The following is a 20,002-nucleotide window of genomic DNA, read 5'->3' on the forward strand; positions in this document are numbered from 1 at the left end:
TAAATCTTGTATTGTATTCTGGCAGAGACAAGAAGCCAATGAAGAGAACACAGGACTGATGTGATGTGTTCATTTTTAGTTGTGCTACAGTCTAGTCTAGTTCTGTATGAACAGGAGCTATTGAAGGTTTTTATTTGAAAAAAAAGATTGAATCACAATAGTCCAGCCTTGAAGAACCAAAGGCGTGGTCAAGCTTTTCATCATGAAACCAAGATAGTGATGAGCTGAGACTTGCACTGTTTTTAGATGAAAAATGAGTTTCTTACACAGATGTTTAACAAGGAAGTCAAAGGAAAGGTGAGGATCAAACTGGACACCAAGGTTGGTGACAACGGAGAAGAGTGTAATGTCTTGATCAGAAAAGGTTATAACTATTTAAGAGGTGAGTGGAGCTGATGGGGAGTGCCTCAACATAGCCTCCGTTTCAGAGCTGTTCAGTTTGACTGTTTGACTCATCTGTGACTTTATCTCCTCCAGACTGACAAAATGTGTGGAGTGATGATGGGTGTGATGAAGCAGAAGGGTGACAGTCTGTTCACATGTAAACTTGAGCATCATTAGCATAGCAGTGGAAGGATTTTCCATGGCTGTTAATAACTTGATCAAGAGGAAGCATGTGCAATATGAAGAGTTGGGCCAATGGCTGACCCCTGAGGAATCCCACAAGTGACGATATGTTTTTAACTAGGTTCCTTGAATGGCAATGTGTGCAGTCCTTTTTGAACGATAGGACTGGAACCAGTCAAGAACAGTATCATGAAACCCAATAGAATGAAATAAGTGGTTTATGAGAATGTTGTGATCAATGGTGTAAAATGTTGATAAATCAAGAAGGATAAGAAGAGAGGGTGAGCTGGCACCTGTTACCATCGACGGGTCAACCACATCAAAGATGTTATGGAGTTTGCAGAGTGGAACACAGCCTGAAACATTTTTAAACAGCTTATTTGATTTGAGATAGTCATTTAAATGTGCAGCAATAACTTTGTCCAGAATCTTTGAGAGGAAGGGGAGATTAGCAGTGTGTCTGCAGTTTGTAAGAATTTATGGGTCATGGGTGTGTTTTTTTTGTGTTTTTTTTGTTTTTTTTTTTAGGAGATGCTTGATTATGGCAGTTTCCAGTGAAGCTGAAACTGCGCCAGACTGAAGAGACATATTAATGATAGTGGTGATCGATGGGACCAATAGTAGACATATTTGTCTAAACTAGAGTGGAAGGGGAGGGATCAAGGGCACATGTAGTGGACTTCATCTTCCTAACAATTTCCAAAACCACCTGCTGAGAGACGGGAAGGAAAGGAGCAAAATGGCTGTGGGATCTTGAGTTGTGGCTCAGCAGTCTGATGATACGAACCAGTTTCCTTGAGAGGGGTTGGACACTCTTCTACTCTGGAGTTGCCCCTGGTGAGAGGTGCCGAGCAGGAGTGGGCATACTTGTTGCCCCCTCATCTTGGTGCCTGTGTGTTGGGGTTCACCCCAGTGAATGAGAGGGTGGCCTCCCTCTGCCTACGTGTGGGGGGACGGGTTCTGACCATCGTTTGTGCTTATGCACCAAACGACAGTTCAGATTATCCACCCTTTTTGGAGTCCTTGGAGGGGGTACTGGAAAGTGCACCTCCTGGGGACTCTCTTGTTCTGCTGGGGGACTTCAATGCTCATGTGGGCAATGACAGTGAGACCTGGAGGGGTGTGGTTGGGAGGAACGCCCCCCCTGATCTGAACCCGAGTGATGTTCTGTTTTTGGACTTCTGTGCTCATCATGGATTGTCCATAACGAACACCATGTTCAAGCATAAGGGTGTCTATATGTGCTCTTGGCACTAGGACACCCTAGGCCGCAGTTCGATGATCGACTTTGTCATTGTCTCATCTGATCTGCGGCCACATGTCTTGGACACTCGGGTGAAGAGAGGGGCTGAGCTGTCCACTGATCACTACCGGTTGGTGAGTTGGCTCCTATGGTGGGGGAGGATGCCGGTCAGACCTGGCAAACCCAAACGTATTGTGAGGGTTTGCTGGGAACGTCTGGCAGAGTCTCCTGTGAGACGGAGCTTTAACTCCCACCTCCGGGAGAGCTTTGAACATGTTCCGGGGGAGGTGGGGGACATTGAGTCCGAGTGGGCCATGTTTCGTGCCTCTATTGTCGAGGCGGCTTACCGGAGCTGCGGCCGCAAGGTTGTCGGTGCCTGTCGCGGCGGCAACCCTCAAACCCGATGGTGGACACTGTTGGCGAGGGATGCCATCAGGCTGAAGGAGGAGTCCTATTGGGCCTTTTTGGCCTGTGGGACCCCGGAAGCAGCTGATGGGTACCGGCAGTCCAAGCGACATGTGGCTCGGGTGGTCGCTGAGTCAAAAACTCGGGCATGGGAGGAGTTAGGAGAGGCCATAGAGAATGACTTCTGCACGGCTTCAAGGCGATTCTGGTCTACCATCCGGCATCTCGGGGGGGGGACGGTACACCACCAACACTGTTTATAGTGGGGGTGGTGTGCTGCTGACCTCCACTCGGGATGTTGTGGGTCGGTGGGCAGAATACTTTGAAGACCTCCTCAATCCCACCGGCACGTCTTCCACTGAGGAAGCGGAGCCTGGGGACTCTGGGTCGGGCCTCCAATCTCTGGTGCTGAGGTCACTGAGGTGGTTAAAAAGCTCCTCGGTGGCAGGGCCCCGGGGGTAGATGAGATCCACCCGGAGTTCCTTAAGGCTCTGGATGTTGTAGGGTTGTGTTGGCTTAAGCGACTTTGCAATATTGTGTGGACATTGGGGGAAGTTCCCCTGGATTGGCAGACCGGGGTGGTGGTCCCCCTATTCAAAAAGGGGGACCATAGAGTGTGTTCCAACTACAGGGGGATCACGCTCTTAAGCCTCCCTGGTAAAGTCTATTCGGGGGTTCTGGAGAGGAGGGTCCATCGGATAGTCGAATCTCGGATTCAGTAGGAGCATTGCGGTTTTCGTCCTGGTCGTGGAACACTGGACCAGCTCTACACTCTCAGCAGGGTCCTGGAGGGTGTGTGGGAGTTTGCCCAACCGGTCTACATGTGCTTTGTGAACTTGAAGAAGGCGTTCGACCGCGTCACTCGGGGAACCCTTTGGACCCTTTGATACGGGCTGTTAGGTCCCTGTATGACCGGTGTCAGAGCCTGGTTCGCATTGCCGGCAGTAAGTCTGTCTTGTTCCCGGTAAGAGTTGGACTCCGCCAAGGTTGCCTTTTGTCACCGATTCTGTTCATAACTTTTATGGACAGAATTTCTAGGCGCAGCCAAGATGTTGAGGGGATCTGTTTTGGTGGCCTTAGGATTGCATATCTGCTTTTTGCAGATGATGTGGTCCTGTTGGCTTCATCAGATCATGATCAACAGCTTTCGCTGGAGCGGTTTGCAGCAGAGTGCGACACGGCCGGGATGAGGATCAGTTCCTCCAAATCCGAGGTCATGGTCTTGAGCCGGAAAAGGGTAGATTGTCCTCCCCGGGTCAGGGAGGAGGTCCTGCCCCAAGTGGAGGAGTTCAAGTATCTTGGGGTCTTGTTCACAAATGAGGGGAAAAATGGAACGCAAGATCGATAGGCGGATAGGTGCAGCGTCTGCAGTGAAGAGGGTGCTGTACAGGTCTGTCGTGGTGAAGAGAGAGCTGAGTCAAAAGGCGAAGCTCTCAATTTACCCATCGATCTACGTTCCTTTCCCCATCTATGGTCATGAGCTTTGGGTTGTGACCGAAAGAACGAGATCTCGGATACAAGCATCCGAAAAGAGTTTTCTCCGCAGGGTGTCGGCTCTACCTTAGAGATAGGGTGAGAAGCTCGATCATCCGGGAGGGACTCAGAGTAGAGCTGCTGCTTCTCCACGTCGAGAGGAGCCAGTTGAGGTGGCTCGGGTATCTGTTTAGGATGCCTCCTGGACGTTTCCTTGGTGATGTGTTCCGGACACTTCCCACCGGGAAGAGACCCAGAGGAAAACCCATGACACGCTGGAGGGACTATGTTTCTCGGCTGGCCTGGGAATGCCTCGGGATTCCCCCGGAGGAGCTGGACCAAGTGGCTGGGGAGAGGGAAGCCTGGGCCTCCCTACGTAGGCTGCTACCCCTGCGACCCGACCCCGGATAAGCGGAAGAAAATGGATGGATGGATGTGAATGTTTTTCAACTAGTAGAACAGAGACCCTGCCTTGTACACCATCATTTCCCCAAATATAGATTACTTTGTAGGAGTACTTAAGGTTTGGACTAAAAACAAGGGATCTGAGGGATCTAACAAGGCTGAATCAGGTGTTCTGGATGGGTTTTTCTTTGTTAAAATGTTTTGTCTTATCCAAAATACTTCTTCAGTCTGGTTTGAGGCAATCCTCACCAAAGTGATCAAAATATCTAGTCCAGAACCTGTCCAGAGAATCTGACTCAGCCTTGTTAGATTTATCTACTTGGATTATTGATCACACATCAGGATAAGGGGTCATTTAAGCTTGACCTCTAAGTTGTTGGGGGGTTTTTTCTGACTGGTTTTTAAAATGAGACGTATACTTCATGGCTATCTTTTTATTGTTGGTGGTTTGTTTAGCTTCATGATTATCGAGTAGAGTTTAGTCAGTGGTGGACCAAAGAAATGAAGACTGTGAAGCTGCCTGCACAAGGGACAGTGTTTGACTACTACCTTGACCATCAAAGCAGACGTTTTCTGCCCTGGGCTGATACTGTGCCACAGTTTGAAATGGAAACTTCCTCAGCATTACAGGTAAGAACTTGCAAACCACATAAATGCTGGGAGAAAATGTGCCTTGAGAAAGAAACGCAAACTTTTTCAATGGTGTTGACTAATAATCACAATCACAAAATAACCAAAAATGAACAATACAGGGATATTAAAAATGTTTGAATGCTTCAGTGAACATAATAAGAGAGGGTAAAGTCACATCATGAGGTTATGGCAGGGGTGCTGGAATGGATGATAGACTTGCCACTGTGTCTGATTACCATCTACCAGAGTGTGTACCAATGTGTGGGGGTGAAGGCACGAGCAACAAGACTTGAGCTATCACCCACGCTCTTTTGTCTTTCTTTATGCTCTTGCATACAGCTGTGAATGCTCCAAAGGCTCTTGCTGAGCCATAATTAGTGGGGTTTTGTTCTGAGCAAATGATGCTATTATGACAGAATAGTTGTGGTGTTCTGAGGAAATCCAAGAAATTATAAATCACATACAATTCACTGAACACATGTCTGTCAATAAATCGCACTCAAAGAAAGCCATAATAACCATGTATGTTTCTGTTCTCCGTCTTCCCGCTGTTCTCGTGATTGCAGGCTGTTCTGGTACACACAGCAGAGACTGTGCGTCTTTGGTACTTCATGAACTTGTTGCTGGAGAAGAGACAGCCAGTGATGCTTGTGGGGAATGCTGGAGTGGGAAAGACTGCACTCATCAGGAACAAGTTGGATACTCTGCCAGATAGTTACACAGTCTCAAATGTACCCTTTAACTATTACACAACCTCCCTCATGTTGCAAGGTGAGTGAGATTTATTTTATTTTACTTTTATTTTTGGGTGCAGTGGAGTATATAAAGAAAACCGTAGCACCATCTGCTGGCTATGATTGGATTCAAAGAGGGCTATAGTGTAGGAAACTTTACCCAAATGCATTAGGTTGTTTTCCTTAATTTGACAATCCTACTTTTCCAATGCTTGTTTTCATAATCAGTTTATTTATTACAAACAATAAATATGTTAGTTGAACAGTATTTAATTTTGCCCTTTCTTTTATTTTTATATACACTATAGAGAATCTTGAGCAACCACTAGAGAAAAGAGCAGGAAGAAGCTACTTTCCTGCAGGCAACAAGAAGCTGGTTTACTTCATAGATGACATGAACATACCAGCTGTGGACAGTTATGGAACAGTGCAGCCTCATGCACTTATACGCCAACATCTGGATCATGGGCACTGGTGAGAAGGCCCATCAACACAAACTAATTCAGACAAATTCAGATGAATTTTACATATGTCTGCTTCTAATCCAAACCCTGTTTGCACAAAACGACCCTAAATCACAAACATCTAACCTCATGCAGAACTATATTCATCAGTCCTGCTGAAGGCAAAGATCAATAAATGGATAAATTATAAATGTATCCCATTACTGCATTAGAACATGTTTGACAGTTTCTATTAATTTATTTTAAACTAAATTTGTATTCTGCTTGGTGCAGGTACTGCAGACAAAAGCTGGCTTTAAAAAAAATACAAAATACTCAGTATGTTGCCTGTATGAATCCAACTGCCGGGAGCTTCGTCATAAACCCCAGGTTACAGGTAAGTTTAATAATAAAAATTGCTCTTTTTAACTGTATGATATTGGATTTAAAAGGAATTCCCCACATTTTCTATTTCAGAATTAGTAAAAATATCCAATATAGTTTACTTAAAAAAATCCCACAATTTGATTCTTATTTGTTTACAAATTAACAGAACACTTATTTACAGGAACTTTTATCGATATTTGTAACAATTAAAAAAATTTTGTATAATGCATGTACATGTAAAGGTTTGACAGTAAGGCAGAGTTAATTCTTCGGTAATTACTTTATACATTGCTCTGTATTTTCTAAAATGTCATTGTGCCTTTGCTCTCCCTGACAGCGACATTTCTCAGTGTTTGCAGTGAACTTTCCTTCATCTGAGGCTCAGATGTCAATCTACAGTCAAATCTTGTGTGGCCATTTGAATCAGCAATGTTTCAGCTTGTTGGTTCAGAGAAGCTCTGCAGCTGTTGTCCAAGCTCTCATAACTCTTCATCACAAGATGGTTCATAATTTCCTCCCTACCGCCATCAAGTTTCACTACACGTTTAATCTCAGAGACATATCTAATGTACTACAGGTAGGGCTCATAGTAAGCTCCTTATTCACTGGACTCAACTGTTATAATAAAAAAATATATATATTAACAATTATTTTTGTTTTTAGGGCATTCTTTTATCTGACTCGGACAGTGTGAGAGAAAGTAATGATCTAGTGATGTTGTGGCTCCACGAGTCCAGCAGAGTATATTCAGACAGATTGGTAGATGTGAAAGACCTTCAGCTCTTCCAGAAGCTCCAGATGGAGACTGAGCGTGAATGCTTTGAGGTGCAATATAGATTGTCATAAAGATAATTGTTTTTATTGGAAGATAATCACAATAACAAAAAATAATAGATTTATCTTACAGGAACAGGAGTACAAAACGGTGAACAAACAGCCCCTCCTCTATTGCCGTTTTGCCCACATGGGTGCTGGACTCTCTTATGTCCCTGTCACGAGCTGGTCCACGCTCAGAACAATCCTCACAGATGCCCTAGAAAGCTACAATGATCTCTATCCAACCATGAATCTGGTGTTGTTTGAAGATGCTATGCAACACGTGTAAGTCTTGTTGTCCCAAATATTATTAAAACGATTACATTAAACTTACTGAACATGGTGAAAATCTATTTATAGGCAGTGAAAGAGCATATTTTTGCAGAGCTATAACAAATATTGTATTGTATTGTTATCAGCTGTCGCATCAGTCGTATCCTGGAGGCTCCAAGGGCTCATGGTTTACTGATTGGAGTAGGAGGAAGTGGAAAACAGAGTCTGACTCGCCTGGCTGCCTACATATCCTCTGTAGAAGTCTTTGAAATCACTCTGAGAATAGGTTACAATATCCAGGACCTTAAGGTAAAATATAAACTTTTACTCAAAGTTGAATCCCCCCCCCCCTTCAAAAAAAAAGTGAATAGAAAAAACTGCAAGCTTCATTGAAAAATGAATGTTTTTAGCTACAATTTTGTTCCTGTAATATGAAATAAATAAAGTACTTCAAAACATTTTAAAATTCCCTGCTGAGTTTTCTTTTGGTCTTTATCCAGACGGTTGATTTACTGTTGCTTGTCTTCTGGATATTGATTTATTTCTTTATACTCCCCTTCTTTAGTGTTACACAAAGCAATTACCGTATTTTCTGGACTATAAGTCACTCCGGAGTATAGGTTGCATCAGTCAAAATCTGTCTCCTGAAGAGGAAAAAAACAATATAAGTCACATTTATTTAGACGTGTATTTCACAAAGTGCAAGAACAGACATTTAATCTGAAATAATAACACACAGAACATACCTGGGATCCTGAACAGAATTAATTAACATAAGCCTTCGAGACCGTAAAGCAAGTTACCGGTAAATTCACCAATCTCAGTTCATATCACTTTTGGCTTTGGGGGGCATTTTACTTGTGTTAAGTTTTTCCTCAGTTGTCTCTAAGTGAATGTTTTTTTTTTTGTTTGTTTTTTTTTGGGGGGGGGGGGGGGGTAGCAGTAGAAGAACAACATACAGTTGTCAAAAGCCAATAGGGCCCTTAACACATTACAAGTCACCTCTTAGGACATTAATACTTTATAGATGCAGCAAGTATTTTAATGTAATCATTAATAGTCTTTTAAAATGTGAAGGCATTCTATAACTGATTGTTGAACAATGAAACATTCAGTCAGCTCAATGTTTGTATGACCACTATATATATATATATATATATATATTAATTATTTGTTTTTTTCTTTCTTAGATGGATTTGGCAGAATTACTTCTTAAGGCTGGAGGAAAGAATCGGCGCGTGGCTTTGCTCCTGAGTGATGCACAGATACCTGATGAGCATTTCATGGTTCTTATTAATCACCTGCTGGCATCAGGTCAGCTCTAAAAACAATCAGACATGAGTATTTAACCTGCCTGTTGTCAAATCGCTGCAGATCCAATTGATTCTTTCCCTTCAGGTGAAATTCCAGAGATCTTCAATGAGGAAGAGATTGAAGAAATTGTATCCAGTGTGAGAGCTGAGGTACGAGAGCTGGGCCTGCTGGACAACAGGGAGAATTGCTGGAGGTTCTTCACAGCCCGAGTGCAACTACAACTCACGGTACAAATTTTAAGAATACTACTGTAATCTTTTTAGATCCAGAAGTGCTTTAACTGTATTATGTTCCAGGATTCAAGGTTCTTTATTTATCATTCCACCACGTGTGGTACATGTGGTGGAACTAAATTGTGTACACAGGGTCCCAGTTACATCCAACAAAAGTATTAAAATGTAAAAGAAAAACGGTATTAAGATCTAAAGTATGAATTAATAAAAATGTTAATAAAAATACAGTAAGTACTAGTAGCATAAAAACAATATGCCAAACAACAGCCCCAACATGAGTCTGTAGTGAGCAGTTGAGAGCAGTCTCATGATGGAAGAAGTTGTCCGAAGCTGGCCGAGGTGTTGCACGTGAGCTGCAGAAAGTTGGCTCTGAGCCAGCACAGAAGTCCGTGGGACTCCGAGCCAGTCAGCTGAGAAATGGAGAAAACTCCTCGTAACCCTCAGACACCCCGGAGTGATGGTGCTGTCTTGCCGAATGAAACCCAGTCCTGAGGAAAGACATCCCTTCTCGGGACGTTCAGCCACCAGCTTTCACCCCACATCCATTGTGGTAATGAGAATGGACATCTCCTGGTAGAACAAACATCTTTCTTCTGATGAGAAGAACAAACTGTGTTTTCTTAGACATAATTTAAGTTCACGAATCTGAGATCAAGTTTACCTAAATTGTAACGTTAGAGTTAAAGCTTGAGTCCAAATTGAATATACCTCTCCTCAAAGTTTTAAGTTAATTTATATTATTTGCCCTTTCTGAAATAATACTATTGGTTATTGATTCATATTTCATATACAGTATTTGCCATATTGTCATTATTCAAACTGAAAATAAATGTTTACAGAATTGCATATTTAAATGACCAGATTTTTGTGTCGTTCGAGCGAGGGGAATAACATATCGTTAAAGAACTCGTATATTTCTTTTGACTGAGGTTGGTCAACATTCATTACATAACTGGTTAACGGTTAGCATAAACACCTGGTACAAGGTGTTCAGACCATTCAAGCGTTACCCCTACATATTATTAAATTGACTCCTCCTCTTAACCTATTCTTCATCTTGGTCATGTATATTAGCAAAATAATGCATTTGTCATTAAATACCAAATTTTATTGATTTATAAATATTTTTTATGAGTATATTATTTTTAGTATTTAAAGAATAATGACAGGTAGACCCATCGTCTTCTGTAACAAAATAAGAAATGTTTAAACCTCAGTAAAGTGCTTAACTATGTTTGCTCCTGGAAATATTGTTGGATTGTCATAGCTAACTTACAGAACAGCGAAAGGAACAAAAGTACCATATACAGCACATTATACACCCATTGACAAACTATTATACAACAATACAGTAATGGCCCAGACAAGCAAAGACCTTGTTTAACATTTGACTGTAATTTTTTACCTTGACCTTGGATGTGGGGTGATGAAAAGTGTATGCAACACTCTGTCTAGCGATGGTCCATATGTGTTAGCTGCTATATTAAATTACCTTAAGTGTATCAGAATGTAAGGCCTGGACAAGAGAACGTTTACAGATGAACGGACAAAGACAATACCATAATACGTTCCAACTTCAATAGGCATACAAATAGGAAATACAGGACATAAGAATCACAATCAGATTGTCATTGTACCGAAATACAGTGAGATTATAAGAATTATAAGAATTTTTATTCAGAGACAAGGAAAATAATTAAGAAAACAAAAAGACCTGCTGCTGTTTAACAATCTCAAATGTGTTCATCAAGCTGTAATACCTAACCTGGAAAAACTGGGGGACTGAAAAGAAGGAAATGAATCTCCCAGAGTGGAGATAAGGCATCCAGTTTGTCTTTGTACCAAGGCCTCTGGTGGCATCACTGTCTGCTCCAGTCCACTAGAAATGTGGCTGCTGTTACTATCTAAATGTGACAATGATCAATTTGGGGGTGCAGAAGGCTGCCATTAATCCTTCTTATGGACTCTTCACTGTGATCTTTTTGAGTTGTGAACATGTTTCTATTTACCCTTAGATGTGCTTTATGCTGTGCTCAAAACGCAGCAAAACATGTGCACTGCATTTTGATTCAGAACCCCTGACGCTTCTGAGAGTCTTTGTCTTCCTGCTTTCTTTATTTGCAGGTAGTACTGTGCTTGTCTCCTGTGGGAAGCACCCTGCGTGTCAGAGCTCGTCGATTCCCGGCCCTTGTCAACTGCACAACAATCAACTGGTTTCATCCTTGGTCAGCTGAAGCTCTGCAGTCAGTCAGTTACAGGTTCATCCAGGAGATTGAAGGCATTAAGGTCAGGCATTTGATTTCATGTTTCTATTTCATGTATATATTTATATGATGAAGTGTTTTGCCTTCGTGTGTCACGTGTCCTGATGCTCCAGGCTGGTTTAAACTGCAATGAAGATTGTCTAATTACTACCGTGCAGCTAAATTAGCGTTTCCATTGATCCTTCATCATTTGTTCTCTACTGAAGTACTGACAAATTGCTGAACACATGCCTGGAGACTCGCAGTGAGTGCAGCCATATCAATGTTTTCCATCATAGCGGTAGAAAGAGCACAACCCAGAGTCATTTATGGTAATGAGAGAAGACTGATTAAGTGCATAACGACCCTCTAAAGGTGGCCCAGCTGTCACAACCATAAAATCCTATCAAAAATGTGCACATGTGCCAAACATGTACATCCCTTAGATTGTGTGAATAAATGGGCAGCTGTTTATGTGCAGAAACATTTTTTTGCAATTGTAGTAGCAAGTGTTGTATCAGTGGCAAGTATGTGGTAACTACAACTTTATCTCCTACACCAGGTAAATATAGATCTGAAAAAGGATTAAAGTTGCAGAATTTGTCTAACATTCAGGCATTGAAGTAACAAAATTGTTGTTGTATCTAAGAGACGAAGAGAAAGAAACAAGAATGAAGCATTAAGTTCTACAATGTTGGGGATGCTTTGAATATAGTGTCAATCTGAGTAAATGAGCCTCTAACAAATGTTTTAAAAAGCTAAAACAAACCATATGACATTATATCTAAAGTTATTAAGGACTGTTTATCTTGTTTAGGAGGCAGGAGCACAAGAAATGAAGTGATCATTTATTTAAAGTTAGAAACACATGCCCTGCTAATAGATGTTATACAAGGCCAATCAATGAACTTCCTAGCATCTTAACACAACCCAGCATGCTTTGTCAAAATGCATTATGTCAGATCTTAATTAATAATGATTTTTGTGCCTGTTGGATCTATGATCATTAACAATGGCTTTTTGTGAGTTATGGTTAGGTTTGATCTTCATATTCTCTGCTCATTTGTTTTAGCTCTAATTGATTGCTAACTGTGTGATTAATAGAAATGATGTGTCCTTCTGCTTCCTGTGATGAATACCTAGTTGAAAAGTCGTGCCGCATCTGTTGCGGGTTTAGAAAGTTGGAGGCTTCCAGCTATAATGTAAACGGTGTGCATGTTTTACAAGCAGCATGTCAGTGCTCTAAACGCATTATCTTCACAGAGGTTTCAAAGTATAATCATTTCTACTTGCTGCACCTAAATTTTAGATTGAGTAAGTCAAGGCCAGCCAAGTAAGATGGCAGAACTTGTAGATGAATTCAAAGTTTATGAAGATAATATTTCAGTGCCCATCAGGTTAGAGATGTTAAACTGTACTTTATCCAGCTCACCCCGTTCTCCCCTCTCTGCACTTGTCTCCTTATTTTTATAGCCTGCAGTCCAGGAATCCATCAGTCTTTTCATGGCCCACGTTCACACCAGTGTCAACCAGGCAAGTGAAAAATACTTACGAAATGAGAAGAGGTACAATTACACCACCCCCAGGAGCTTTCTCCAGCAAATCACCCTGCACAGAAACCTTCTGGCAAAAAGCCGGGCTCAGCTTCAGCAGAAGATGAACCACCTTGAAAATGGCCTTCAGAAGCTCCAGAGCACTGCTGCGCAGGTGTTCACCTCCATTCTTTGTTTAGGGGAGCTCACCTTGGACTCTGAAGAACAATGTTGACTTATTTTTGATTTTTTTGAATATGATGCATATTGAGTTATACATGTTCTATATGTTTTAGGTGGAAGAGCTAAAAGCAAAGTTAGCATCACAAGAAGTTGAGCTAACCGTGAAAAATGACAATATTGAAGCTATAATAGTAAAGATTGGACTGCAGAGTGAGAAGGTTAGCAAGAAGAGAGAGGCTGCAGATGTGGAAGCACAAAAGGTTAGATAACTGTTAATTTTTTTTTTTTTCTTATTCACTGTTGTAGTATTACTCATGGCATATATCATACAGCATATAGAACATTTTAAAATGTAGCTTTCATGGACACTTTGAACAGGTTGCTGCCATGCAGGCAGAGATCGCTTTGAAACAAAGAGACTGTGAAAGTGACTTAGCCAAGGCAGAGCCATCCTTGGCAGCTGCAGTAGAAGCACTGAACACCCTCAACAAGGTACATTATTTGTATGAGCTAAATACATTTTTTATTAACTGTAAATGACTTCTTATCATTATAATATAAATATATTTTTAATTCTTTCGCAGGTGAATCTTACTGAACTGAAAGCTTTCCCAAACCCTCCAGCAGCGGTAATCAACGTTGCAGCGGCTGTGATGGTGCTGCTGGCCCCACACGGGCGTGTGCCAAAAGATCGGAGCTGGAAGGCGGCGCGGGCCTTCATGGGCAAGGTTAAACTGTCATGTCAGTCGCATCCGTTTGATTAATGCCAGTCTAATCTGTGCGAGGGCCCTGACATCGCCCTGCCCAGCATCTTTTCAAAGCTCACATTACAGCTGGATGCCTCCATGAATATGTTCATCCACTGGTGGAGCAAGTGTCAACCTGCTCTAACCTTTTGCTCCTATTTTTGCAAGTGTAGCTGTAAAACCATGTTATATGCACAAACACGCACATACACACATGCATGCATGCATTGTGTGTGATGGAAGCAGTTTAGGTTAAGGAAATAGCTTTGTCCTGTTTTGAATTGGTATATTCAAGATTCTTTATTTGTCATACACATCACATGTGGTACATGTGGGATGAAATTGTGTACACAGAGTCCCAGTTGCATCCAAAAAATTATTAAAATGTAAAACAAAAAAAGTAAGAAGATCTAAGATACAGTATGAACTAAGAAAAACATTAACTAAAATCACACTAAGCACTAGCAGCATAGAATCAATAAAAACAATACGCATAATAATAACATTTAAAACATACAGGACTAGGATTGGATATCATAGATTAGATCTTGTTACTGTTTTTCTTTTATAATTTATACTTTTGTTGGATGTAACTGGGACCCTGTGTACACGGTTTCATTCCACCACATGCGATGCGAATGACAATAAAGAAACCTTGACCTTGACCTTGGATACCCCTGCTACAGCTGCTATACTGTTTTTACCTTTGAACTAATGGAAGTAATAGAATGACAAATTCAGTTGCAAGTCTTGATTTCTTTTTCTGTGCCACTGAACACAATATTTCATTCAGATTACACTTTCATTGGAAACTGTTGAACATAATTACAAAGTATAAGAATAAGAACTTTTTTACAGCTTTGATGATTTGAACCGCCCTGTAATGGACTTGCGACCTGTCCAGGGTGTGCCCCACCCCTCGCACAGTGATTGCTGGACATGGGCACCGTCGACCCCCGTGACCCAAAATAGAAGAAGCGGGTAAAAGATAATGGATGGATGGATGGATGATTTGAAACACTTTGGTTATGGCTGCCTCAGAGGAGTCAATCTCCAGAAACCATCTTATTACCAGCAAACTGGTTGGTCTACTATGGAAGTGCGCTGCTTGTGGGACTGAGTTTGTTGTGGCTCCTCAGATTAAAGAAGTCCTTTGGATGAAGGACAAAACGTCTCACCAAAAAAAAAAAGAAACCGTCCACATAACCTGACTGAATTTTGTTGGATTTTTTTACCTAGATTATTGAGCATGAACTTGGATTTTATTTTATTTTTTTGCAGCTACTTTCTGTATTCCCACCTCAAGCAAAAATGATCCCATTACCACCAATACAAAGAAGATATCCTGATGCATGCTCAATACAATGAAAGATACAATACAATACAAAGAAGAACTTTACTGAATAAAGTCAGCATCACAAAAGTTGAGCTATTATTAGTAAACTTGTTTGAGGTATAGTTTCATGTAAAATAGTTCATTTAGGTAATATTTCCACGTTATAAAATGAGAAATAAGCATTTTCTTTGTAACTAATTATAATTACCTGGACAGAATAGAACGGTTAATAGCAAATATAAAATCTGGATTGCTTGATTATTTATTACATAGATAGTATTTATTCACATAATCTCACTAATATTCTCTGTTTTTTGTCCTTACTGTATGTCTCTCAGGTGGATGATTTCCTGCAAGCCCTGGTGTCCTATGATAAAGAACACATCCCTGAATCTTGTCTGACTGTGGTGAAACAGCAGTATCTAAGAAAAGCTGACTTTCATCCAGAATTAGTCTGGACTAAATCCACAGCTGCAGCTGGACTTTGTGCCTGGACTATTAATATTGTCAGATACTACGAGGTCTGACATCATATTTACAGAAACTATATTTACTATGATTATATTTTATACACAACTTTAATATGTATGTATAAAGTATGCTTTATTTATTTATTTATTTTTCAGATTTATTGTGAGGTTATCCCTAAAAGGTGTGCATTATCACAAGCTAATGCAGATCTAGAAACAGCAACAGCCAGAATGTTGGTAGTTCGAAAGAAATTGGCAGTGAGTACAATGTTATTACATTTAAGTTAATAAGCCTAAAAGCTACATTTTGTTAATAGCTTTTGTTTTGCATGATTTTCTATTTGTCTGTAGGGTCTTGATGCCAGCCTCCGGAGCCTAACAGCTCAGTTTGAGAGGGCTACAGCTGAAAAAATCTGTTGTCAGGAGGAGGTGGCACGAACCACCCAGACCATAGTGCTGGCCAACCGGCTAGTTGAAGGCTTAGTGGTAAAAAATGGGAGATGGAAGCACTCTGTGCTCTCATTGGGACTGACCGGGCATAAAATTAATTGTCACTTTGATCAGGGTGCTGGTAACTGCATCAGAAATCTGGGCTAGAAGTTGTAATGCCCTGGCAAGATATCCTAACAGTTGTATGAACATATCAGGCAAAGGGAGATGTTACAGCCCAGTCCTGCAGGATACTGGGAACATGTGAGACAAGTAGAGAGGGTTGGACCACAGAAAACGCATGGCTGAACTGGGCAACTGGCAGACTGAGCGTTTTCCAGCATTGAGAAGGGAATAGAGATAGTGTTGGCAATGTTTATCTATGCCCCTTATATGTTGTTAAAGGTAAAAAAAAAAAAACTGTTGGATTTTTAACTGAGTGCCAATTGAAAATTACGGACCATGAATCTTTACATTCTGCTCATATGAAATTCTTTATATTTACAATAAATGTATATTATATTCAACTCTTTTCTTCTCCTGCACATATTCATTTTGAGAATCATTATGGGGTTTAATGTGAAATAACAGATGGTCATTTCAGTGGCTATTTTGCAGGTTCGACTTCCTTATTTCAGAAAATAAATGTGCTTTGCATGGAACAACTTGGCTTTTAAGCATATCAAGACAAATGTTTTGTCGTTATGGCATTGACCTGGAAGCAATAGTGTACAGACTAATAAATCAGGCCATCTATATTTAATCATTAACTTACCTCAAAGCCTCAACAGCTGTTGGAAATTAACAATGTCTCACCCCAGACGGAGTGATATTCCAGGCGATCCATAATACATTAGAGTAAAATTATAGTGATTTTTAACTGTCTGAGAATTTATTATGTGACATATTCTGGATCCATGGCCCGTTGTAAGAAAATGCCACGCATGATTAATTGCTACAGGCCGTCACAGTTGTAGTATTGAAGGCTTAAATAAATGCTAAAATGATGGTGACAAAATATTCAGCCAAAATCAGAAATCAATTATAAGATTTTTAGTAGTAAATTTGAATCATACAGGTTAATAAATGAAGAAATAAATGCATTGTCATAGTTTTACAGTACATGAAGCATTAAATACGCTGATTAGATGTATATTTTTACCATGATATTGAAGCCTGATTTTAATGTCTTGCAGTCAGAGCGGGAGCGCTGGTCCCAGGCAGTTATCCAATATGAAAAGCAACGGGAAACCCTGTGTGGTGACATTCTTCTCACTTCAGCCTTTGTCTCTTACATGGGTTATTTTACCAGCCAGTATCGTACAGAGCTTTTTAAAAACGCTTGGATCCCTTTTCTTCAGTCTCAAAAGGCAAGAGCACTTTAGGAAAATCCTTAAGACTTGTATGTGACAAATTGACTTTATTTGCTTGAGTCTGTGAACTGAAGTAGACGTCCACTTGTGCTTCAACTCCAGTGACAACAGTCCTGTTTTTGTTCCAGGTCTCTGTGCCCCTGACAGATGGCCTGGATCCAGTCATCATGCTTACAGATGATGCCACTGTAGCTGCCTGGCAGAACCAGGGCTTGCCAAATGACAGGATGTCAACTGAAAATGCAGCCATCTTGACCACCAGTGAGCGTTGGCCACTAATCATCGACCCGCAGCAGCAGGGCATCAAGTGGATCAGAAAGCTACTCGGGCCAGAGCTGAGGGTGGTGCGATTGGAACAGAAAAGGTGAGATTGAAACGAGCCTAGTTTATTTTCCACTGAGTTTGATGTCAAAAAAGTGTATACAGTAGTCCCTTGTTTATTGTGAGGGTTGGGTTGTAAACCTAACTCTCACAATAAACACAATATCCCCTGTAAGTGAAATTCCGCAAAGTATTGACGTTATATTTATTTTAGTATTTATATATATTAAGGCTTTATAAACACTTTCCACACACTTGCATTGTTCTAAATCGTAAACCTTTGTGATTTTTAACAACATGCGTACAGTACTGTTTATGTAGCTACTAAATTTTATTTACCAGGCTCTGTAGAACAGGCGCGGCTCTCATTCCAGTCCAACTCTGTTCCGGTTCGACTCGGTTTCATTTCTGCAGACCTACCCTGCAGCAATGAAGCCCACAATCAATGTTCTAAACTTTTAAACCTACTAATTTTAACAACATACTTATGTGTAGCTACTAAATTTTACTTACCAACGCGTTCCCGCTCTGAGATCCTCGTCGGTCCTGGTCATTGAATTATTATTATTAATTATTAACCTTTATTTAACCAGGCAAATCTCATTGAGATCACTGATCTCTTTTGCAAGGGAGGCCTGGGCCTGAAGGTAGCCTAACATGCATGTTTTTGGTCTGTGGGAGGAAACTGGAGTACCCAGAGAAAACCCACGCAAGCATGAGAAGAACATGCAAACTCCATACAGAAAGACCCCAGGCCCAACCAGGGATTGAACCCAGGACATTCTTGCTGTGAGGCAACAGTGCTAACCACTGATCCATCATGTTGCCAGATGAAAAATATGAAAAACGTGCTGTGGTCTCCAGATGGACCACCGGACCTTCGGCTGCGTGCATCTGCTGCTAGGGCTCTTCGTTAGCCGGTTGAAAGAGACTAAAAACGTGCCATTGAGCTACAGATGGGCCACTGGACCTTTGGCACATGTCCCCACTTGGAAGTCCTCGTGGGCCGGCCACCAGCTCTCAAGATTCACAAATGGGTCTGGAGGTCTGGTTCTGGTCCAGTTCGGTGGGTTCTGTGTCGCTTCTCTGCATCTGCTGGGTGCCAATCATATCAAAGCTTTATACCTCTAGTTTTTCAGCAAAAGGGGTGGGGCTTCTGGGCAGGGCCCTATTGCCTTTTGGAAAATTTGGTCGTTATGAGCGGGAATACAGTGGAGGTGTACTGAGAGAAAACTACAAAATGGTGGTGCCTGTCCGAAGTATTTTATCTTTTCGTTAACTTTTTACTGTATATTACTGTTTCCAGTACTGTCCCAATCAAGTGAGTAATATTAAAGTTGGCAATCGTGTCCTGTACAATTTTATTTTATTTTAGCACAATATTATGTACTGTATGTTCACAAACCGCGATAGAGCAAGTCTGCAAAAGTCAAACCGCAAAGTAGTGGGGGACTACTGTACAGTGTCTTTTGTTTGCACGATCCTTATTTATTTATCTACCTATTTATTTGTTTATTTATATTGCAGTTATCTGGATGTGATTAAACAAGCTCTTGTCTGCGGTGAACCAGTGCTGATAGAGAATCTGCCAGAAAAAATAGACCCAATTCTGGAGCCTCTGTTAGCAAGAAGAACGATTAAAAAAGGAAGGTTGGTGCTGAAACGATTTTTGGAAAAAGTGAAAAATATAAAAAGCAACAATAATTTGTTTTCATTGTCTGTGTTTATACATAAGTCAATATGTTTACAATTTGTCCCAGCATTTCTGTGGCATTAAACAATAGGTACAGATTTGTCAGGTGGCTGATCTCGGTGTGTTGAGAAACCCCTGTAAGACATGACTTAGTGCTTTATTATTGCCCGCTCTTTGGATTATAAATGAATTTAGGACACGTGTTCCAAATCCCTGGGGTCAAGGCATTGATTGGTCCTTCAAGGTGGGTGATAGATGTATATTTGTGTGTTTATATTCTTGAGGTGTGATGAATATTGAACAGTCGGGCTTCAGTGTAAAAACTGAATTGAGGGCTGTTATGGTTATGTATAAGGACTCCTGGTTCCCACAAAACACCGGCACATACAATGAATTCAGCTGCTCTGCATCATTATTGATCCACAAAAGCAGTTAATAATTTGCAATTCTGGCAGTTGATTTTCTAGCATTTTACTGTATTCTTCCTAACCAAGATTACTAATCAATTTAATACTTGGCTAACATAACTCGTTGTATCTGATCTTTCCTGACAATATCTTTCCACTAAATGTATTTAACTTTTACGATCACTCCTTAAGCCACAGATGACACTTGTATAAAAATGTTTGCTTAATTCTCATATTTGATTTTACATTTGTCTTCAAAAACATAAATTCCTGCTGCATAATGTCTTCCACTGTATAAATATAACACTTCCAACAAAATAGCTAAAACATAGCTGCTCTATAA

At 40.9% G+C, this 20,002-nt stretch overlaps 1 protein-coding gene across 1 annotated transcript in view; it reads left to right on the plus strand.

The window, feature by feature from the left end:
* Positions 1 to 20,002, plus strand: part of LOC119409456 (dynein heavy chain 11, axonemal) — a 59,416-nt gene that overhangs the window by 28,425 nt on the left and 10,989 nt on the right. The window contains exons 45-65 of the mRNA XM_037676347.1: positions 4,550 to 4,723; positions 5,293 to 5,497; positions 5,769 to 5,934; positions 6,198 to 6,300; positions 6,628 to 6,867; positions 6,954 to 7,115; positions 7,198 to 7,391; positions 7,526 to 7,688; positions 8,570 to 8,693; positions 8,778 to 8,920; positions 11,051 to 11,212; positions 12,643 to 12,876; positions 12,998 to 13,144; positions 13,263 to 13,376; positions 13,469 to 13,612; positions 15,305 to 15,487; positions 15,593 to 15,694; positions 15,788 to 15,922; positions 17,062 to 17,235; positions 17,367 to 17,602; positions 19,087 to 19,209. Of these exons, the coding sequence (XP_037532275.1) occupies positions 4,550 to 4,723; positions 5,293 to 5,497; positions 5,769 to 5,934; positions 6,198 to 6,300; positions 6,628 to 6,867; positions 6,954 to 7,115; positions 7,198 to 7,391; positions 7,526 to 7,688; positions 8,570 to 8,693; positions 8,778 to 8,920; positions 11,051 to 11,212; positions 12,643 to 12,876; positions 12,998 to 13,144; positions 13,263 to 13,376; positions 13,469 to 13,612; positions 15,305 to 15,487; positions 15,593 to 15,694; positions 15,788 to 15,922; positions 17,062 to 17,235; positions 17,367 to 17,602; positions 19,087 to 19,209 (3,428 nt within the window). The remainder of the gene's footprint in view (positions 1 to 4,549; positions 4,724 to 5,292; positions 5,498 to 5,768; positions 5,935 to 6,197; positions 6,301 to 6,627; positions 6,868 to 6,953; positions 7,116 to 7,197; positions 7,392 to 7,525; positions 7,689 to 8,569; positions 8,694 to 8,777; positions 8,921 to 11,050; positions 11,213 to 12,642; positions 12,877 to 12,997; positions 13,145 to 13,262; positions 13,377 to 13,468; positions 13,613 to 15,304; positions 15,488 to 15,592; positions 15,695 to 15,787; positions 15,923 to 17,061; positions 17,236 to 17,366; positions 17,603 to 19,086; positions 19,210 to 20,002) is intronic.

Source organism: Nematolebias whitei, chromosome 5 (assembly GCF_014905685.2).
Source record: "Nematolebias whitei isolate Nwh7 chromosome 5, NemWhi1, whole genome shotgun sequence".
NCBI lineage: Eukaryota > Metazoa > Chordata > Actinopteri > Cyprinodontiformes > Rivulidae > Nematolebias > Nematolebias whitei.